The sequence below is a fragment of the Plectropomus leopardus genome, chromosome 8 (assembly GCF_026936395.1).
Source record: "Plectropomus leopardus strain MGB_pleo_1.0 chromosome 8, ASM2693639v1, whole genome shotgun sequence".
Lineage (NCBI taxonomy): Eukaryota > Metazoa > Chordata > Actinopteri > Perciformes > Serranidae > Plectropomus > Plectropomus leopardus.
This window is the reverse complement of record NC_142183.1, coordinates 29,752,536-29,776,720: the sequence shown is the minus strand read 5'-3', so window position 1 is coordinate 29,776,720 and position 24,185 is coordinate 29,752,536. Positions and strand designations below refer to the sequence as shown.

The window sequence follows — 24,185 nt, the reverse complement described above, 5'->3', positions numbered from 1 at the left end:
ACACGGCTTTTATTCAACTTTGATATGTCCTCTGAGGTCTTATTACCTGTCTGTGCTCAGTGGCAGTGCAATTTCAAACTATATAGCCTTAAATTCGGTTAACAATTGAAGATCCGTGCCTCTTTAAAGTTTAAACTACTGCTGGAGGATTTGACTGACAGTGTTTCTCCTTAAAATGTTCTCTGCTGCTCAATAAATAGTCTACTTCAAGGTCTAAGCTTTTGTTTTGATTGATCATATAATTAAAGTGGAAACAAGACAACTTTTCAAGTTTTCCGCCACTCGTGTTTCCACTGCTGTCGCAAATCCAGATCGCTTCCTCAGAGCTTAGCCACTATTACAGTGCCCACAGTTAATTTGGTTGTTCAGCTGTCCACTCTCCAAAGGATAGTAACTGCAAAGAACTCATAATGATACCATTTCGGAAGTGGGGATAGGTACTGATAGCTATAAGGGAAACAGAAGCGCTATCTCAGGGTTTTCCACAAAATCATTTATTTGTGGCAGCCCGCCACAATTAAAACATTTCCTGACATATGATTTTTTATATTTTCGTAGCAGGAATGTTAATTCGGAGTGCTATTGGAATATATATATATATATATATATATATATATATATATGTGTGTGTGTGTGTGTGTGTGTTTGTATATACTGTTCTGGTATGGATTGCACCACACTCTTGGCGCGCAGAGCATACTCAGCTCTAAACTGACTGAGGAAAAAATAGAACTTGTGAAAAGTACCGGCTGTGCTGACAGACCTGCAAAAATGTCTGAATTTGGACAGGGGACACAGAATGATGAAAAAAGGGACACAGTTTCAGCAAATGCGACAGTCGTTTTCATAAAAATGATCAACTACAGCTTTAAAGCAAAAAAATGGTCTACCTCCACCTTAATGCATTCTCATTTTATTTTTTGGTAAAATAATAAAAATGTTGAAATGCATGAAATATGTAGTGTAAATGTATTTGAAATGAAATTCAGTTCTGAAATTCAAAGAGCTACTTCATATCAGAGTGCACAGCATTTTCTTCACCTCATGACCGTGTGTCTGTCTGTTGTTCTTACAGCTCGGAGCACAGGACCGTACTCTCCCTGCTGGCTGCCTTCTGTTTGGTTCTTATCTACCTCCTGGTTCAAAGACGGTGCTCGTGGGTCTCCAAGGTTGCCCTCGCTCTCGGACTTTTGGGTGTCTACAGCTACCGGGCAGCTGTCGGCAATGTCTTGTTTCCCTGGCAACACTCGGGTCGAACTACGTCCAAGTAAGTTTTGTGAACCTTATGATCGTGATTTCATTCACCATAACAGTTGGCAAATGGCTGTACCCTGTTAGCGAGTTGATTTAGAGGGCAGGAGTGCTGCTCTGATGCAGCTGAGTGTGCAGGCTGCAGTGCTGCATGTGTCACTTGGGACGAGCACTCACACCCGTATCTCTTAAGCTGTGATGATGAACTGCTGTACGGTTTTTTTTCTTTACATCTATCTACAGTAAATCTTTCCGACCCATTGTGCCATCGAGTCCTAAAAGCAACTCTGACTGCGTCTTAAATTAATTACACTGAAAGGCGAGCTGTTGATTTAAATTGACAGTCTGTAAAAAATGCAGTAGTATCGACAGTTCTTTTCTCCTCCAAAACAAACTCTCTGGCACAGCCACCAAACCTCCACCCCTCCTGTCCTCTGGAAAAGATGAAAACAAAGTCACATTTTCACAACACAGAGCAGTAAGCTAATTAGAGTACAGATTGAACAGGGATAGTGAAGAGGTAATGTAACAACATGCAGAACATTGGGATAATGCATTTGTAAATTTGCTTTTCATTTGGCTTGAAATTAGTTTTTTTTAGCTTCCATGACTGAAATACAAAACCATGCATTTCTCTCCATTGTTGAGCAGTAAAGAAAAGTCAGTTGTTGGAGGGTTTGTAAGTTTGTGAGTGCGCAGAAACTCCTTTGAGTGTTTTAAGGTGTGCAACATACGGCACAGGCCAGGGAATCCTAGCACCTGTTGGCACTGAACAGCAACCATTTTGTACTTTTTAAATGATTATTAAAGGTATTTCAGAGACCGTGTATTTAGACTTAAATAGCTTTAGGGATGGTAATGGGTTTGTCTGTTGATCCAACTGTGAAACATCTCAAAAATTTTTGGATCAGTTGCCATCTAGTTTTGTGCAGACGGTCATTGTCCCCATAGGATGAGTCCTAATGACTTTGCTGATCCCCTGAGTTTTCCTTTATTGCAACCAGCTCAGGTCAGAGTTTCCACTTATCCAGTGAAATATCTGAACATTCAGTTGAGTGGCACAACATTTTATTGACATTCATAGTCTCTAATATGGATGCACGAACAGCTTTCAAATAAAATATCAGCATCGGCCCGAAATGAGCATTTGTGCTGATATGACATGCAATAAGATGACACTTAAGAATGCAACTTTAGTTAGTTGAAATAGGTGAAATTCACCCTGGTTTTAGCAATTGCCAGGATTTTTTTAGGGATAGAATAGGCTAATAGAAAACAGTCACACTGATTTAGTCACTGATGCTCACTCACGTCGCATCCATTTAGAACATCGGCCTAAGTCAGGAATCGGGACGCAAACCGGAAGTTTTGGTGTCAGGGTCCTGCACTTTGTTTGCACGCCATCCTCCCAAACCAGTGCCTCGTGAAACCTACATGGTACATGAATGTTGTGATTCATTATCAGAAAGTAATTAATTGCATTAGCACGACAACATAACTAAGAAAGCAGTTTGGTAACATACAAACGGAATTTCTGGAATACAGATTTGATTCAAACAGGCTCTTTGACAGAATTAGAGACCAGAAATAATCTCAACCTAGAATTGGAGACATTTGTACTCATATAAGATGCAAAGACATGAAGAAATTTTACTAGTTATTGTACTGCTTAGTGATAAGGAGGGTGCTTTTTTGAGCGTGTTGGGGATAAACCTTTTTATCTCAGTTCTTAAATTGCTCTCGAGTTCCTCCTGCTATCATTGAAAGATAAATCTTAAGAACAGTTTGGATGTCTTAAACCTGCAGCTGCACTGAAACCCTTGTGGTATATACCTGAGGGTAGAAATCTCCCAAACCTTAATCAACCATACGACGTTCATAATCACATTCATTTTACACAGTGTATTATAAAACAGTTCATGTTCACATAACCCTACAGTGCACCCCAGACAATCTGTGCGTCCTTGAACTCAACCGGAATAATGAAAAGTTATGTTTAATTTGTGCCTTAAATATACATCGTTACTCTTGAAGATTGATGCTTCTTTACACTGTATACATCTGATCCTGTACAATCTATATGTAATAGCTACTGTTAGCATTGTCCAATACGAGAGGAAATCGACAATCCTGCCGCTCCTTAAGTGTGGTAATTTTTCATTCTGCAGACTGTAGCTTGGCACAGAGTTATCTCCTACTAACCCCCGTCAGAAAATAATGAGTGTGCAGGGCTGCACACAGTTCTCCTGTCTAGTTTTCTTGACCTCCCTTCATCTACCACCAGTACCTGGCCTTCCCTAACCTTTCCTGTTCTCCTTGGCAGTCTCTCCTACTTGCTCACCTAATTAAAAGCTCAACCTCTCACCCTCACCGACACAAAGACACCTGACTAAAGCCATGCAGGGACCACGGCTCATTTTGACGAAGCGTATGATTGACAAGGTTGATGTTGAGCCCGTCCTTTAGCTTTTTCTTCAGACCTCAGCAAGTTGATCATTATGGCGCTCCGCCTCAAGGATGTATTTTAGACTTGGTCCAAGCTGTGGATTGCTTGCCAAAATTTTTTATATAACTGAGACAAACTTTAATCTTGTGACAATGACACACAGTCTGTCTCAGGTCCTGTATTTTGATTATTGAGCAAGGAGAAGCTATATTTCTGTAATTGTTATACATGCACGGAATGTGAAATTCTTAATAACAATTTTGCAGATAGCTGATGCTAGGGTTTTTGTTAGTGTAGTTTATTTTTTTTATTTTTTGCTTTATTCATCCTTTTGTGCTATAGAAACAAAGAAATATACAATATGAAAATAACTGTGTTTCATTACACTTTCTTTGAATGAGCACAATACAGATTTATGAAAAACAACCTTTGAAATAAAGTTCTTCTCCTTTTTATTTAATAACTTCCTCCAGTGCCGTTTACAGCCTTTGTGTGAAATATCATAATTCCCTCTCTAATATTTGCTTTACTGTGAAAACATCAACAAATTTCTTTCTCAAACAGCTGCATTAATTCAAGTTTTTTTGTTTTTTTGCCAAAAACAAAATTTACCAGATTTCATTTGAACACCTTATGAGAATGTTATAATTTAAGATGTCCAACACTCTTGAACACATCAAAATGTACCTCAAAGGAGACGTGCCGAAATGAGCCCTAAAATTGGGAAATGAGTATTTTCCGGTTCCCTTATCTTGAAGTCAGTGGGTGTTTTGGATGTGTTTTTTGGTTAGATGCCTGAAATAAGGCTTGTGGTTAAGACGAGCTTAAAAGACTTTCACGTTCTGTTCTATGACATAAAATATGTCAATAAATACCCCACCACGTGAACTTTGAAGCTTCCATGTGTCTTCCATACGGTTGCTATCAAGTGGCTAAATGAGAGTACAAAACGTCATCACACCGAACACGACTTTACAGCATCATAGTGGAAGGGATGTAGTTTGACCGTAGTGTAGTTCAATTGTAGCCTTTTTTTTTTTTTTTTACTTCTGGTGTTTGCATGTAGGCTTAAAGTGGTGTTCATTTGTGAAGATTATCCTGCTGAACAAAACATGTAAGTATCATAAACATGTGTTTACACAGAGCTAATTTTTCTGGAAATATCCAAAATCCAATGGAAAAATCCCAAAGGCTTTTTGAGGGAACCAGGGCAATGCTAACTTTCACACAAGCCTTCAGAAAAACATCATACCTGGAGCACTCTATTCAACCTTTGTTAGCAGTAAGTTTAAGCCACTGGCTGCTAAAAGCTAATGTTACGAGCTCTTCTCGGGCTGTTTTCAGCGTGGTTGTGTTTTTCATTATCAGGGACACAGTAAAGTGAGTCCCCTGAGGTGCTGATAGTGAGTTTATTGAGTCATTTTGGCCTGAAGGCATCCTTGCACAGGATCTCTGTTCGTCCCAAACATGTTTGTCCCAAGGACCACTGGATACTTAACTTGAGTCGCGCTTTTTAGCCTGTGCAAAATTGATGACATACAGAAAAATATGGTCCACTCTCATCAGTGAAGCTCATCTTATATGCCAATAGGCCAATGGCAGTCAACAGGGCGAATATCTGCCTATACCATGTTCGATAATTATACCAGAGTAGTACTTTGTTATGGTATAGTATAGCTTCCAACTGCTGAGTTGCTGGAATCAAATAATGGTGAAAATTTCCCATGGGCCTAATTATTTGGTATTTTTGAACAACCATATAGTCGACCTTATGGTTATTGTAGATAGAATATCAGAGCAGTTTCTTTTTCTCTGAAACTATAAAGCCCCAAATGTTTTTTCACTGTGGTTTTTTTTTCTGCACCATAATGTGAATGTAAAAAGGAATGACTTTGTATAGTGACCCTTTTTAAAGTCTGGTCTTCCAGGGTTACTCTTTCTGTGTGTTTTATCAGAGTAAAGCCGCCTGACAACTCCCCGGCTCCCTCCTCGCCTTCCCTTTGTGCCTTCTGCCTAATTGCGCTGTTGCATCTTTCAAAATGGCTAATGGGGTTGAGAACCGCCAACGCTGCTCACTTTAAACGGTTCAAAGAGTTACTCGGATTGATGTCACTGTGGATACAGTTTGTCTCTCTGTCTGTTTTTCCATTCTCACGCACACACACACACCCTTCCTTATGGTATCATCAGAAATGAGCCTAAAAATAGACGACCAGTCAACTGACAGGGCAAAGATATACTCTGCATTATTTTTTATTTCACTGGATATTAAAAGATCACTGATTACAACCTGAGCACTAAGAAGCAATATAAAAAAAATCTATAGAGAAAGGAACAATCAAGGTAACAGAAAAAATTAAGTGCTCTAATAGGAAGTAGCTCAACATCAAAGCAGCCGGCTGAGGGCCAAGCCTGTCTAAGCCTCTATACGTCACAGCCAAAGTTTGCTTCAGTCTCCGTCCCCCTCCTTTGCATTTATGGCATATTTTCTACCAAAGGCAAAGCCACAAGAAGCATTTACAATGTTTGTTTTCATCTGCATGTGTATGTGCTTCACACCTGCACAAAACATGACCCATTTTTATCATGTGCTGCTTTAACTAGAAAGGGGCTGTTGTTGTGAAGGTTCCCAATTTAAAAATATTCATGCATACCGATCCCGCTTAAAAATGGAAATATATTCAAACTCGTCTCAAAACACCTGTGAACCCCTGCCACACGCACACACACATACACACACATAGACAGACAGATACTCACACAGAAAATTCAGCTTTATTACCCAAGAGGTAAACCATTTTATAACCCTGTTTCAAAGGCAATTCTGTGTTGCTACAACACATCAGTGGTAGCATTTAACAAATTATTATTCTCCACTGACTTGAAAGCATTGTTCGTTAAAGTGCTTCTGTGTGTACTTTACCTTTCCAAATCATGGTATTATTTCAGAAAAAACAAAAGCGTTTTTTTTCTGATCTAACAAAAAGTTGAAAAAAAAGAAGGAAAAAAGACATCAACACACACTGCCAGCAGAGTAGGTATTGATCTAGCGGTTTGTAGTGTAATTAGATGTTTTGTCCATAGCCATTGTTTTAAAGTCTGCCACTTTGTCCCAGTGGCATTTCAATAGTTTGCAACTTTGACGTGGCCAGATTTATCCGACAGAAAGACCACGGCTCAGACAAAGCATCGCGGGCCCTCCTCATTCTCAGGCGTCTGCTTCAAAGCTCTCCTCTGGCAGTGAATTACTTGTTTTGGCTGATTTACTGTAAGCGTTAGCCCGACGCAGGTGATTGATGAAGGGGATATACCAAACATGTTGACGGGAATTGGACATCGTCTTACCGTTTCTTATTCACTTGCTGGAACACCAGCGCTTGTTTCCAAGGTAACATGAAATCCAGGCAGCTCCTCTGTACCACATCTTGACAAGCTACTGTTTTCTGTCCACTGCTACTACCATTAAGATTACAAAATGCAGCAAATAAGATCAGATTGATTTCACTGGGGTTTTTCCACCAAGTAATGTGGGGGATTCCCTAAGGCTTTAAAGCCCGTGAAAACTTTGTTTCAAATCTAAAGTTGTTTCCTTGATAATATCCAATTGTATATAACCAGTATAACAATATAAGCAAGAAATAGTTATTCAATGTTTGAAAAAGATCTCATGTTATTATATAACAAGAGTTTAAAGGGACGGTTCACTCCAAAAACCGAATGACATATTGTTCCTCTTACCTGTAGTGTTATTTATCAGTCTTGATTGTTTAGGTGTGAGTTGCCAAGTGTTGTAGATATTGACCGTAGAGATGTCTTCCTTCACTCCAGTCTGGAACTACAGTAGATGACACTTAGGTTGTGGTCCTCAAAACACAAAATAATACATTTGAAAAACTCAACAGCAATGCCTTCCATCAGCAATCATGATCCAATTACTCAAGATAATCCACAGGCTTTACTGTGAGCAGCTTCATACACTGTAACACTTCAGTATTACTGTTAAATTATTGCAGTATTCTACAGTAGAATGTGAGGTTTACAGGGTAATATTGTGGTTTCTGTCCGTCTGTTAGGTCTACCTTTATATAAATGAAAGATACTGCATAATGCCGTAGAATTGTAAAGCAGCCCGCTGTTTATGCTAACTGTTGTTTTGGCTCCAAAAAGCATCAAGATTGAAGTGTTTTACTGTATTTTGGGAAAATGCTAAATAACCAATTCTTTTTATTTTAAAGATTATATTTTAGGCTTTTTGCCTTAGCTTAAGTCTGAAGGAGAAAAAAGAGGGGATGACTTGCAGCAAATGGCAGAGGTTGGAATTAAACCCCTGACTGCTGCTGCAAGGACGTAGCCTCTGTACGTTGGGTGCCCGCTCCACCAACTGAGCTACTGGGCGTCCTAGTTACAGTGTAGGAACTATTTTCTTTTTGCTGAACTACACCTGCTAACTGTATCACCACTCAGAAGGAAGAATGCATCTACTGCTACCTCACCTTACTCATGCTGAGGAGGACGCCATAAATGTTTACACCTCATGCTGTCACGAGCACGAGCCTCCAGTCGGTGAGTAGCTGCACACTTCCTTCTCCGTGGTGATACAGTTGGTTGGCAAATATCATCTTTTTCCATTATATTTAAAAGAAGACAGACATGTCTACTGTTGATATCGCCAACATTTGGCAACTCACACAAAAACATTCTCAATTAACAAATAACACTACGGGTGAGATGAAATAAATAAAAAAATGTTTAGTGGTGTAAGTGACTCTTTAAGGCGGAGGGAAGGCAGTTCCATTTTGGCATCATTGGGCCAAAATCCAATAATAATCTTTGAGCATTCTGTAATTCAGTTGGTCTGAAAGAAGACTACACTTCTCCACCTCCTCTTGGCTTTCAGGCTTCAAATCATTTCTTTTTTAAGTGTTCTAGAAATGCAGATGCACATGCACGTCCCTTTAGTGATAGCCTTGTTCAATGGTGGAGAGTCTTTTAAAAAAAAAGTTGCTTTTTCAGCATTGGTGACATTTGCCTACACTGCAAAGCAACCCCAAAAAAGGACTATGGAATTATCAAAAAGAGAGTCTAATAGATCAACAAAATAAAGCATGTGTCAATATCAGCAAAGCATCTCAGATATGGAGAGAAATGTTCTTCATAGTTAGGCCTAAAAACCAAAGCCAGAGGCTCACAGCTGCAACTTCAAGTTCTTGTTTATGTAGCTCGAAAGGAGGAGAGCAGGCAGCAGCTCCATAGAAAGACCCCTAGTCAGTGGCTACAGCAACCCAAATCCATCCCATGCCATCCCATCAGCTTACTTTCTGTTACTGCCTTAAATATAGGTTAGACCGGGCGCTGCTACTGGCCACAATCTTGCAGCGACACCCTGCATGGGAGGGTTGGTGCTGGCCTAACCAAAGGTCTGTCTCTGAGCTGCTAATTCCTGTCTGATTTGAGGTCTGATAAACAGAGAGAGAAAGCATAGCAAAGAGAGACTTCCTTAGAGATTACTGTATAAAGCATGTGCATATGCCCGTGGTCGTCTGGTGGGAGGTGCTAAGAAGGGAGAAACTTTAGGGTGTATTTTCAAAATTTAACTTTTCTTGTGTGCTTTTTTCTGCCTGCCCCCTTTAATATTCTAAACACTCAGCTATTCTGCTTCATCAGGAATGTGTGTATGATTTCATCAGATTGGACTGACAACCACAAAACTGTCCTCTGTTCCTCTGATTCAAAACACTGCTAAATGTTGAGTGGTGCATGAAAGTACGAGGCTGTGTTTGCAGCATGTGTACCAATATCTGCTAACAGTCCCACAACACTGTGTATCACATTTTAAAGATGGAACAACTAGAGTTGGGAAAAATGACAGTGATTGATATGTCAGATATCTCAGTTTACTGCTGAATAGAGTAAACAACTTGGTGTCAGCTTTATTGCAGTGGGAGAAATGACTGTAATGGCACTGCAGCAGCATTGTCTATCCTTATAGATGAATCTATCTTTTTACTGGCATTGCATTTCAAGGCAACAGCTTGGGTCCATGTTAACTGTCTGTCAGCCGATGTCATTCATGTACACTGGGACAAAGGGACCCATTTAAAATGTTTATATTTCAAGTTTAAAACAGTCTATATAGACCAAATCACTGTGACATTGCACTGACACATTGCACATCACTTCTGGCTAGACAACTGGCAGTTGTTTTGAATTTTGGAGTTACGTAAAATCAGCAAACTTTGACATTTCTGTGTCATTTTCAGTCGTAGCTGTAATGTTTAATTATGTTTAGTTAAACCCAATGGTCCGACCTATGTGACATCGTTGCTGTGCTTATTTTAGGTAGTTTGTTGCTTTGCTTTTATCTTTGATAAACTACGGGGACAGAAAAAAACAATGTACTGCTATAGACAGGACTGCAGCAAAATGTATTTTAGCCATCCAAAAATTAATATCAGTGTAAATATTTGCTATATTTGAATATTTGCTCTGCTTTACCTTACACAATAACTGATTGCTGCCGCAGTAGATCAGCAACTTAGTTTTCTGATGAGTTAAACGACTCTTTTTGTCAATAGAGTCTTGTGGCTTTGAGATAACGGCTTAAATTCCCGTTTAAAAAGGCTGTCTGACAGCAAGGTAAAGCGGTGAAAATATTCTAAATATAGCATCCAGAGCTTGTGCTCAGCATTGTTTGATTTCATGTATGTGACGTGAGGATTTTCTTCCTGGAAGTTTTTGTAAATAGACATTGTGATTCGGTCTGTAAGTGACACTTGTGAAATTCACCGAAATCCTGACGGGTTGTTTAAAGGCACACTTTCAGTCTGTGGGCATATCTCTGTGGATTGAGCATTTTGATACTTTCACAGTTTCTATATAACCCCTTTACCTACTTTATATTTAAAGAGGAATGAAAATCTGACTTTTTATAAAACTGGGACCTTTAAATATAATTACTATAATATGTTTAAAATGAAAGAAATAACAGAGAGAATCGTCGTGTGAGTAATAGTGTTTTGGACGTATTTTTATATTCTCTAGTCATTCTCTATGTGTCTGGCTACATAACTTTGATCCAGTGATCAATTAATACAGTCAGGATATGTTAATATTGTATCTGCTTTAATGGAAGTTTAATGACCTGCCTTCTTGTGTTATTGATTTGATCGTGGCATTCTCTGGAAAGATTTCTATTATGTTCTAGCTCTGTGAATCCACACGTTATCTCGACAAATGATGCCCAAAATAACAAAATGCCCTCTTAGCATTATTCTTTAAGATGAATGTGCTCTGCTGAAAGACACAGCTGAACACTATTATTTTACAACAACTTTGGCCTCTTCCTTGTTATTGTTCTAGAAAAAGCGACCCGCTGTGACCTCAGTGTTTGCATGGCGATCTGAACTACAGCATGCTGGAGGGCAACTGGAGGACTTTTCCAAACTCCTTCACACAAAATGACAATAATATCTCTGAGGAGGGTTGATGGGATTGTTGTTCAATACTAATGACTTAACAATTACACTGTCTGTAGTCTGGAACAAAATCTCCCTCTAGACTGAAGTTTCAAGATGCTGTGCATACTGACACCAAGCACACACTTCAAAGGAGGATGCAGCATCATTAACCCACCATTTGCCATTGTTACACGCTGCTCCTAAACTGGCTTACATCTTTCTACACTTTGACTGAAAGTTGATTTTACTTTTACAAAAATCTAGGAAACCCTGTGCCTTGCCCTTTTTACATTGCCTACTCAACCAGGTAATTACTAACTGGATTTCATATAATTTAAAAATAAAAATAAAAATAAAAATAAAAATAAAAATAAAAATAAAAAAATAAAGTAATAATAATAATAATAATAATAATAATAATAATTGCACCTATTGTCTCCACTTTTGCTATTTCTAATGGTGATTTTTATTTTAAAATTCATAAATCATTTAGTTATTGATTTTACCTTTTATATCTTATCTTTCCAGTATTTTATTGTAAAGCTGTATCCTTCATTATGTTTTTAGATTTTATTGCTCTGTAAAGCACTTTGAATTGAAATAAAGTCGCCCTGCCTGAAATTTAGTTAATGAAGTTGTTGCAACTTAAAAATGACTAGTTTCATTAAATCAGTCTTTCTAAGTTTTTACAACTCCAGTAAACCAAGTATATCTGTATTCTGTATTCTGCAAGTTGCAAAAAGATATATTTTTATTTTCTTAAACTCTCTCTCTTTAAGAAAAGAGGACTCACAGATCTCTTAACTTCATCATTGGCAAAATCCTCTTTGACATGATCAAGTTAAGTCAGACTAACTTGGTTTACTGAAGTTGCCAACACCTAGAAAGAACAAGATAATTTCACTTGTCATTTTTAAGTTGCAACAACTTGACAAAATTAAGTAAATGCAGCTTAATTTTAAGTAAACTTCACATAAATTAGGATTTATAATTACATGTACTTTACTTTATTAGGGCAGCTGGTTTCTAAGATTATCTTGTCAGGTTTTAGAGTGTGGCGGTGTCAGATAGCAGGGACTTTGTTGTTGCAGTACCTGCTGCTTGTCTGTAGAGTTCGATGGAAATAATGACATCATCCCCCCTTGAGCTAAATGACTCATTTAAGTAAGGGCTGGAGAAGTTGAGGAATCTGAAAGGTGCAAAGCTTTGCTGTGTGATATACTATAATCAGAGACACTTAAAGTAACTGCAGCCACTTTGGAGGGGGGCTGCAATTGGGGAAATGACATAAACAGGAAAGAGCCTTTATTGCTCAGACAAGGAGGACGGCTTGTGCTTTCTGCACTGAAAATGTCAAAGCAATTCAGAATTTTTCATGCCTCTGTGTTTGTTGTTTCAGATTGATTTGGATTAGTCTTTCACAGGTAATACAGGTTTCAGAAGGGAAGGCATCTTTTAATGTCCATGTAAATCTCATGTGTTTCCAATCCTGCTTTCTAGTTGTGAGCACAGCCACATTAAGCGCACAGCACAATACTTTTTGTTGCATGTCGGGTGAAAAGCTCAGTTTGTAATTCTCTAGGTTTTTCCACCCAGCACGCTCGTTAACAAGTAAGCCCGGCAGCTCAAATCCATCACTGTCCTCGCATGAAAATCAAATCCAGGCCAGGATTTTCCACTTTTCCTTTGCATAAAATAATGATGAATACAATCCCTGCCACATTGTTAGGGGAATAGTGAATAATAAAGAATAGTGCTGTGTGGAGCGTATTACTCTGCTCCTTCCCCCCTGTTGGAACAGGTTTCCACAAAATACACTGATTAATAATACATGTCCAATACTTGCTCAACTCCTTCAGGGTCAGCTATTATCCTGTAGTACATTTTCAGCTTTGACTGCATCCTGCTGCAAAATAAATGTCGCTTCACTCCGTGTCAGACTTCACTGGAGAAGAAGCATGTTTCTAATGTCATGCTTGCAGACGCAAGACTTTCTTAATGTGTAAATAGCTTTTAAGATGTCACTGATTGGAATTAGTACTTTAAATGGATGTTAGATATGATCTGGGGGCACTGTGTTTGATAGGTTAATGTGTAAAAACATTGCATTCTTACTGACTGGGTTAATTGCTTAATGTTTGCAGAGAATACAATTAAAAGCCTCAGTTTCCTCGGGCTGTAGCTCCTTAAAAATGCAGCACAGCTCCTTAACTTCATTAGCTCCTAATGCTCTTTATTTCCCCTTCATCCATTCTGAAATAGAATAAAGCAACTTATCATCACTGCGGTTCTTTCCACTCTTTTGTTGTCTGTTTTCTGTTTTATAAGGGCTAATTTACTCATTCCTCTTTTTTTGGACAAATATTAATAAATGTAAGTTAATTAAAGAGCAGTTTTGAGGAGAGAAAAAAAATCTTTTCATTAAAGTTTCTGTGGATAAGAGAGCATACACTGAATGCCTGAAATGGAAATTAGACTAAATGTAATTGCCTTCGTAATCGAAAGCACTTTTGCTTTAAAGCTTCAATTTGGGAGTTTTTAAGCATATAAATTATTGATAGTTGAAAAATGATTTTTGTAGAGTAAGCCTTTTAGAATGAGGAGGGCCTTACGGAAACTTTTTTTTAACCTTGTAGCTTCAGACTTAAGACCCAGACTCACAGGGCATACATTATGGGCCTTACCCATCTTAAAATCTGCATTAAATCTTGCTGACATGAATTCAAAGCTTACGTAGCTTACATTCGTCTAACTATTAAGGATGAAACGTTCTGTGTTGAAAATCCCCTACCACTCAAAAATGTGTCATGTTCCCTAAAATGTCTGACCTTGACTTTACTGACTCGTATCTGTCTAAAGATTGTCACTAAAGATGTGTTTTCCTCTACTGAAGGAGTTGATGTGCGCTGGTCAAGCTACATTAGATACATTACTAATATGAAAGCAAATGGCTGTCTAATACAGGAAACAAGCATCGACAGGAGAACAGACTTCAACACATTAGCAAAAGAAACCTGAAACCTCGATCACAGAGTGAACTTGTCAGTGCAGAGAGCAGAGTTAGCATTAGCACAGTGAATGTAATGTAAACTGGATCCTAAAATGTTTTTATACCAGGATGGTTTCCATTACAGGTTTGTGAAAAAATTAAGTGAAATTTTTTGGATATGTCGACAATTGCGCGATGGATGTCCAAAACATTAGCAGGTTTATTTCTACTGCAGCCACTGCACTAGCCGTCATTATTTCCAATCAAAGCCGATGTAGGCGTGTTATGCAAGCGATAATGGAAAGGCAAGCCTCCTTCTATGTGGGAGCGACCACATTTGAGGGATTTCTGGGAGTTGATAGTCCACGATTTCACAGAGGAAAATTGTGAATTCAGAACTTCTGGATGGTTGGATTGCAAGTGTCTATCGCCGGCTGAGGTGAAATCCGTGTTGAATTTGGGCAGTGTCTGATGTTGTAGACACAGAAACCTAGCTTACTAGCTAATGTTAACAAGTTTGCTGATAAATACAGTGAAATATGATGATATTGGTAAATCTTCCATTTCCTTACTTTCCATGCCTGTCTGCTGACCCACTTACAGCCAGGCAAGATGGCTCATGTGAGATTGTTTTCACAATCAATATCATATAAAATCAGCTGGTTGGTGTGTCTCTGCAAACACTTCTTTGCTGTTGGTTGAAGCTGCAACTTTGCCAGTCAAAGTTCACCAAAGCTAAACTCAAAACGAAGTGAGGATACAAGATTGCTTTGCAACAGGAAGCAAATGTTTTATTTGCCCTTCTGCTCGTATTGAATGGAAGTAAACAAATATTCACCAGTGTTAACTTTCCTCGTATGTAACTATACCGTTATGTGGGAAAACCATATCAAATAAAATGTCAATATTATTATAAGTTGTTTTTTTTAATCATTTGTCAGGAGAGGGACTTTAAAGTTGTTATGGTAATTGTTTGGAGACAAAGATGTCAAGTTCACTTGAGGCGATTTTGGATCCAACCATTTCAAGCTGAATGAGCAGGCACAGTTGTCTGACAACAGAAAGACAAACTGTATAAATGACAAAAACGAAGTGGGCACTACAAGTAGGAAGCCAGCTGGCAAAAAATACTCTTAGAGTGAGTCATGCTTCTGATTACAGTCTAATGTCTGATTTGGGTCATTATTTCTGAATAATTTTACTTAGAATTAAAAAAGGCAAACATGCATCAGTTTGTAAACTGTGATGATTTGACAACTCAAACATAGTAAGTAAGTAGTAAACAATAACTCTAATTTGCATATCTGCAGTATAAGCAGAAGTTACAGGTACAAAACCTATATTAAAAGTGTGGCAGTTCACTTTAGCTTTAGTCGACTCACGCAGGTGTTTCCACTCATGTTGACTAATTCTCTCTGCTAAGCGTGAGCACGGAGAGGTTGTGCATGCATGTGTGTATCTATCTGAAAAACCTTTCACCATGTAATCACTTGCATCCACAACCGGCCGGTTCAGAGGAGTTACGACGTTTCTCAAAAATCATGAAACACTGCAACCTTACAGGGTCCTCAAACTCACAGTCATAAAATAGTATATGAGATTAGCTTTTTACTAGCAGCCAATTACTGCAAGAGTTCTTCAGTTAAATGTGAGATGTGATTGGCCCACTACTGCAGCAGCTACAATTCATACAGTCTGAGGTTTAGCAAAGTCAAGAATGTGTGTTTACATATTTGTTATTGTGTATCGGTGAGCCGATATGTCACCAAAGCTTTCAAAAGTATGGCAATACCACTAGCCTGTTGCATCCAGTAGCATTTTTCTAAGTGCTTCCATTTACGTGATGAGAATGTGATAAACGAGGAAAAAGAGGTATAAGATGAAGTACAGTATCACATAAGGCTTTACACAGAATTATGCCGGTCAAATTAGATTTGGCTGTTCAATATGAATATTTGAAAATCCTAAGTTTATTCACCATAAAAAGGTTGAAAGTTTGAACAGGGTTCAGCAGGACGTTCAGTGTGACCGCAACATTCGCATAATATGGTAAACACGAACTGCGCCAGCAGCAGATCTGAAATGTCAACATTTTTTGCAGACCACTTCTAAGTAAAAGGTAGAAGTTATATCAAAGCATTACAGTGCAGTGCAAGGTCTCTCCCCCTCCAGGCTGCTGTGTTGTTTCTAAAGCTATCTTTACCAAAGAGTCGCATGGACATGAAGACCAGTCACTATGCAGCAAAATCTGGGGACGTTTTGGTCCCCAGGTTTTGTCGCAGTGAACTGCGCTACACACTAACTAGCAAAAAAAAAAACTACTGCTAGACTTGAAGCAATCTTACTCAAGTGAAAGGTCTCCAACTGATGATTAAAATCCCCACCTTTCAGAGGGCAGCCCCTAGTATCAGTATTACTTTAAGGTACTGGTATTATAATTGTAATTTCCTAAACTTTACCATCCCTGTTAGTCTATGAAATATCCAGAACATGTTCTATCCATCCCATTTACTGACGCATAGTCCAGTGTGACGCACTGTACATTACTTACGACAATTATATAAAAAACAAACACAGGGTGTCATCTGTTAGTGAGTTTAGACTTTTCACATAAATTAATGTCAAAAGAAACGTTTTTAATATTCCAAGTCTGTTATATAATCCCTCTGTGACCTTCAACAGTATCTTGGAGTTTTGCTTGTTTCATTGCAACTGTTGTTATTCTCACTAGTTACAACTTATGAGACTTCATTCAAAAAAGAGAGATTTGATATCAGAAGCAGCTGAAGAAAATCATATGACCCTAAAATGCACTGAGAATGTGTTGATACCACGTTTCTCAAATGAGAGCGATGTAGAGTACAACAGACAGAATGATGGGTGTGAGAAAGTCTGTTTTCCTCGGGCGATTCATTCTGTCTTCCAGGCTCATACCTTTAATTATTAATGTTACATTGACACACTGCATACTGAATGAAAGAAGGGTTATGAGTTACAGAAATATAAGGAAACCCGTCTAACAAGACACAGGTTATGAAATTAATTAAAGCAGTGAACTCTGAAAAGCTATTATAACCGAGGTCTGACAGAAATATGCAGGAACTACTGATATAGTCTATCTGACTGCAGATTATAGGATTGTTGATATGCATATGAGAAAATGCTTATAGTCCCAAACTTTTGCTATAAATTAAGATTAATAAATGAAACATGTGATGATGGGTAACTCTGCCTAAAATGAGCTACTGCTTTGAGCTTTTGCACTCAATTTTTATCATATCTGCTGTAACTGTTGCCGCCGTATTTGCTTGTTTATTATAAGACACCCCATTTATCAAAGTTTCTCTCTCAGTATCACAGAGGTAATATGTGCAGACTTTCTGTCTTCTTTTCAAAGCTTGTGTTGGGGCTTCATGCTCTGTTGCATTTGATTTATTAAGACTGTTGTTTTGGTTCTGTTAATTAGTTCGATTTTATTTTCATCCATTGTTTTACATCTTTTGTTGTCAAGAAGTATTTTTCTTTTATCATTCAGTACATAGAGTCTAAAGTTAATTTATTTTTCTCACGTTCCCATACAGAAAATCTGCTGATATTTAATTGCTAAATGCATGAACAGGTACAGAAAAGCTGCCAGAATCCCAGAGTCACTTACTTCAGTTCACTTGAATATTGAACGAGGAGTTTTGTGGAGAAAAATCAATACTGCCTTACTGCGATTGCAAAAATGACACAGTGTAATCTCTCTCTTTTAGGGGAACGGTGGAGGCGCGCTTTGTTTACGTCTTCATCTTGGGCATCCTCTTCACGGGCACCAAAGACCTGTTGCGATCCCAAATTCTCACAGCAGATGCCAAGTTGAAGAGCAGGGGATTATGGGAGATTTACAGCGGCTTGGTCTTGTTGGTTTCCCTGTTGTTTCGTGCTCACAACCTGCCGGTCCTCTGCTGCTGCCTGTTAATCCAGACTCTCATGGCTCAGTTTATCTGGAAGAAACTCCATTATGACGCAGCCCAAACCACCATCATGCATTACTGGTTCGGACAGGCCTTCTTTTACTTTCAGGTAAGCAACCGTATCGATATCAGTGATGCAAATATTTAGCCACAACTTTGTCTGTTAAAGGTCCACTGTGGAGGATTTAGGGGCATCTATTGGCAAAATGGTACATAATATTCATGATTATGTTTTAATTAGTGTATAACCACCTGAAACGAATAATTGTTATGTTTTCATTTCCTGAGTTGTCTATGTCTACGTACTGTATAAAGTGGTTCCTCTTTCACACAGGCCCCCATTAGGTGCGCTGGCCTTTGAAATTAACTTTTGTAAATGTCAAACTCTGACATTAGTCACGTGATGTCATTTGACCCAAAAATACTTTTTCCATAGACTTACAAGGGTGAAAAACACGTCTGTTACTTAGATGATACAATTTTTTGAGCATCACAATCCTTAAAACGACTTGTTTCACTATCAGAATTTGATTGGTATCAGAATTTAATTACACTTAATTTCTGATTATATTCAAGAGTCTAAAAGAGCAGCAATACTGAATCATTTTATTCCCATTCAAGTTAGCAGAGCACTCAACCAGAAGTAGCCGGCTCGGCTGGCGGAAGTTTGGAGTGCGCCTGCTCCACGGGCCACACAGGTGGAAGCAGTGCCCATCAGCTGAGTGATTTCATACACAGTAGTTAAACTTTATCGAATTCATGCGACACTTAGCAACTTTTGTGGGAATATACAGGGCCCCGCCTCCAATGCTGTATCCAGTTCTCTTTACACATCCATGCTTCAACGGAGTATGCCATGTTGCTTCTACAGCAGCCCAGAGTGGACAAACTAAACACTGGCTAAAATGAAGACTCTGTGTGTATTTGAATTTATAGCCCGTCAATTTATCGCTCTTTATTTTGGAAACTTTGTTGTTTGAGTGGTCAAACACCAAAACCACAGAGCAACTTTTTCTCTGTGCATAAACGAATGTAGTCACTGTGACGTCACCATTTATTTTGGTCATCGCCATGTTGGTGTTTTTGGAGCCAGAAGTGACCATATTTGGTTAAGAGGGAGGGACTGCGCATTGTCACACTTCTATCCCTACTGACAGCTGGCCATGTCTGCAGTTTAAATCACAAAGTAGCCACACCCTGAAGTATGCTGTGATTTAATGCCCGTTTTACTCTAAATTGAACCATCATTTGCAAGATAAACATCATGCTGCATTGAAGAAGACTTGAAACTACTGATTGAGAGCATAAACTTATTAGGAAAATCTTAACTGAACTAATAAATCAAGTGAGAAGTGTGGTCGATGTATCAAAGACTCTAATACAGTCAGATTTATTTTTGCAAACAGTGGATTTGCGCCCTGCTGGCCATTAGAATAAATGCAGGCACTTCCCCACTGGCCTCACTTTTCACACCTGGAGGCTATGTCCAAGTGTTTTATACAGTCTATGATTTCCCCACAATGTTATTACCACCTGTTTTATCCTCAGAGTAATAATAGTATATGAGACAGTGGGGAGACAAACTTGTTTGAACCTCCCTGTCGACCTCTCCAAATTAACTTTGATTGTAGTCCAGGCCAGTAAAATTCACCCTGCATTACAGCTAAAAATCAGTCTTGCAGTTAAAAAACAATTATTAAACCATTAAGAGTTTACAAATTACAACCATTTCACAAACGGCAATACGTATTGCTGCTGACGCCAAAAGAAAAGAGGTGTGAAGATGCGAATCAGAGCCAAAATCACTTCCTACCATATCTACAAAAGCGACTTCAGGGAGCAGCAAATCAGTAAGCAAGTTTTCCTTGTCTGATTGTAGGAGACATCTAATTTAACGCCCTGACACAGAGTGTAGCAACATTTAGGAAAGCTATCACCACTGATAAAGTGTTGGATACTGTAATAGGTGCAGTTCTTCTGGGCAGAGGGTGTGTTTGAGTGTAAATTATATTACTTTCATCCGGCACTGGCATGAAGACCAATTGGACCAGTTGTTTCCTGTGGATGTGTTAAGGTGTTAGCGGTGTGTGAGCTGTGAATGCTCCTCCAAGGCTGATATGATACCCGCCCTTTGATTTAACCTCCACCCAGGACAGATATTTGGTTAGCAGATGTGTGTTGTTGTCAACACTGAGCTTCCACATCGCTAACAATTTAATAAGCGTCATCACCCTGGGGTCATTAATACTGTGATGGGCTCGGGAATAGACCGCCAACAGACAATTTTCAGCCCAGGCGCCCAGGCATGTAATTACAGACCTTTGAGTAATAACGTTCTCAACAAAGCTGTAACCATAATGGATCTGTAAAGCGGCAACGCATGTGATTTAAATTTGCTGCTCTGAAACAAAAACTGGTGTCACGCACAACAATCAAAATTATGCTGAATTAAAATCTAATCAGCGAGTACAGTAGCAGCTGATTAGTGAGCTCTGGACGACAAATTGATTAGAGCTGTAAGACATTAAAGGTGCATTATGTAAGTTCCAGACAGCCACTCAAACTGAATAGGGGGCAGTGTTTCTCCCTTTAAATGTCGGTCTACTGCTGTATCCATACAACTGCAATTTACAGTCATCAGTCACAAATAAAGGCAACTCATAACTGACAGCAGAGTAAGAATACAGTCGGCCAAGATAAGGCTGCTATCTTATGATCTTTAGGTGTGGCATTTGTGAATAGTTTACTTTTTAGCTGACTGAGCTCAGTTTTAGCAACGCCACAGTAACAAGAAAACTGTCACATCCCGCCATTTGAAAATTTTATCATGAGATGGGAGCCCACAGATTGTCATTAGTTACACTAAAGATATGTTTCAGTAAATAGCCAACCTCAGATGTTACTTACCCGTCTAAAAGAAACATGGCGAGTTCAGCATCAAACCGCATCTTTTACTCTACAAGAGCTTTCTCCAGCGTTGGAGAGCCACACCAATGTTTACTCTAGTTTTGCTTCATCTCACATCACTTCTTTTCTTTGCCGCGAGATGTTGCCTCTTTCCGGGAGCTGCTTGTGATGGCAAAAACGGCCATTTTTCTGAAGCCTCTGCCATCAGTGTTTCTTACACACTAACTAATCAACTGAGAACTTTGTTAACTTTGTTGATTTTTAAGGGTAAGATGTGTCTGTACCCAGTCATTCCTTGCTTGCAAATGCACTGTTATATGTAGCTACATGCTAATGTCAGGCGAAACATGTCATCTTGGAGGCTGATGTTGTTAATTTCTCCCCAAACTTGGAACACGGCACTCACGCAGCATGTATGAGGAAAATAAAGTGTCTTTTGAATATTAAATTATATAAACATATTCTAGTAGAAACCTAATTGCAGGTATATACATGAAAATTAGAATAATAGGTCCCCTTTTATGTAAAGTCTAGACACAGTTGCTTTTGCTGTTGTGTTTTCAGAGGCTTAATTATAAATATTGCCAGAAAGCTGTTGTTTTCCAAGTGTCCTTGTTGTCTGGCAGCCAAACACACAAAACGCAAGAGGATTATGGGAGATATTCCAGGTAACCTCAGATGCAGACATTGCTAGTGTCACAAAAAAGTTAAATCGTGTCACATGATGAATTAACATCATGTCTCACGGCAGAAGTTTTGGCCGTCTGCGTTTAGCTGCCTTGATCATTTGAGATGATGGATGACTCAGACTTTGCAGTGGATTTTTTGTGGATTTATCACCGTTCCAAAACCAGATGGTCAGTAAAGCAGAAAGAAGGTGTGTATTCTTCACAAATGTGCCAGTTTGTGTTGCCACATGAGTAGGGACAAGTCATCTCGTGGGTATAAATTTAGATACAATTTAGCATAGAAATCTGAATCATCACAAGCATACCAAGTTCAGTACTTTTAGCACATTTTGTACACAGGGGCAATTCATGCTTTACATGAATAAAAGCCAAAGTAGTGCCCATATATAGTTGTAATTAAAAGAAGTGCAAAGTACATAAAATAGTAATTAAAAACAGGGTAATATGAATAAAAGACCACTAATGTGAAAAGAAATACTAAATACATGAAAAAGAATAAAGGCGTAGTGGATAAATCTTGATGTCTGCTGGGGTCAACTTCCATAATTAAAGTATATTACGAATAGCATTCAAGTTTTAGAGCTCAATCATAGACACAATCATAGATAATTTCAAACTGGATTTAAAAATAGCTATATTCAAGGTACATCAAGGATCTGCTGGCAGTTTGTTTGAGTCACATGCAGCATAACAGCAAAGGCTGCATCATTACGTACCACTCTGCAATGTGCCATCTGACCAGATGAGTTCTAAAAGTACACAAACCAATAAGTTATTTTGCCATTGTTATTGTTTCATGTGCATCATCACACAAAGCAACAATAGGCTTGTATGAGTTAAAGAGATGGTGTTATTGTTTCCTAAACGCTCTGTTTTACATGTCCACACAGATAAAAAGTAAGCAGAGTTTTGAACAATCTGCACCTTAGAAGGCATTTTGAAAAATTAGTGAACTAAAACTCTATTTGTGTGTGGACGAGAGGACAAAATGACAAGGAAAATATCTGTTTACAAAAATATCTTTTTACCGTATGTGTAGACACGGCATAAGAGTCATGCATGGTTCATATTTTTTAAGCATATCAGAGATATATTCCTGGCCTAAACCATTCAGGGATTTATGCAGTAGTAGCAGCACTTTAAAATCTATTTGTCTAGAAGCCAGTGTAAAGATCTCTGTACTGGAGTAATTTGCTCTGTTCTCTTGGTCCTAGATATATCTCTAGCAGCTGCATACTGGAAGAGCTGTGGCTGTTTAATGGTCCCTGTGGGAGCAGTAGTTAAGAGACAATCACAGTAGTCCACTCCACTGGAAATAAAGGCATGGATGAGCCTGTTTTGGTCATTTTGGGACACTAAACCCTTGATTTTGGCTATATGTTTAAGAAGATAAAACACTTTTTTCCTAATTGCTTTGATATGGCTGCTGAAAGTGAGATCTGTGTCTATTCAGCCTCATCAGACTTGGTCTTTGGTTTTTAGATCCCCGAGAGTTGGGTAATTTTTAAAACTGATTATCTTCTCCTCATTGTCAGAGATACTAATCTCTATTTTGTCCTTATTCACTTGGGGGAAAAATGGGCTCATCCAATCATCTATCTGCTATAAACAATGACATAGTTAGTCTATTGAGCTAAAGTCATCTGGTGAGACAGCCAGATATATCTGAGCATCATCTGCGTAACTGCAGCAGTCATTGTTGTTGTTGTTGTTGTTCTTTCAAAGTCAGAACTGCCCATGGTGTCAAATTTACTCCAACCTTCCATACAAGATCTGAAAAAAACAAGATTTCCCCCAGGAAGTCCTGCTCAATTTTTCACACTGTCCAGCAGTTTTCTGTTCAGAAATTCAAAAATTTCACCAGTGTATATGGTATATGAAAATATAAGTGTGCAGTGCTAAAACCCCTATCCCCTGACAGCGAGTGTGCGACTTACATTCAGCTTTTCAGACTAATAAATACACAATAGAAACACAAAAATGTTAAGAAAGGCAATATTCTCACACCTATTTTCCATATTAAACAGAAATACAACTGCACAACTTTTGAATTCACCTTTCTCTCAGTAACGGCAGTTTTCCGTTGATTTTATGATGAGTCAACAAGGCTTAATGGCCTTATTGACTCATCATAAAACACACTTCATTCAAATTCAACGGAAACAAAATTCACCAAAACCAAAAACTCTTGCTAGTAATCGAGTTAGCAAGTACACTGTTACAGCAATCATAAACTCTGATTTGGTTTAAATAAATCCTTAATCCACCAAGTTAGATGTAAAATCATGCCATTATTCCCCACGGTCTCTCTCAGCCGTTGCTGGCCGGCGGCTGTTTACATTCCTGTAAGTTATCCCTGTAACCACTAGGAATCACGTTGTCTGTCAGCTCAGCTGCCTGTTCCACCAGTAGAGACTGAGCTCTGGTGGTGCGTGCTGTGCACTTCATATAATGAGTTGAGTAGTGAATAGTATTACCATTATACCGTGA

General features: G+C 38.6%; 1 protein-coding gene across 2 annotated transcripts in view; it reads left to right on the top strand.

Annotated features, from left to right (window-relative positions):
- Positions 1-24,185, top strand: part of pigg (phosphatidylinositol glycan anchor biosynthesis class G (EMM blood group)) — a 104,323-nt gene that overhangs the window by 60,382 nt on the left and 19,756 nt on the right. For both annotated transcript variants that reach the window (XM_042493499.2, XM_042493498.2), the window contains exons 10-11: positions 1,076-1,267; positions 17,899-18,208. In XM_042493499.2, coding sequence (XP_042349433.2) covers positions 1,076-1,267; positions 17,899-18,208 — 502 coding nt within the window. The remainder of the gene's footprint in view (positions 1-1,075; positions 1,268-17,898; positions 18,209-24,185) is intronic.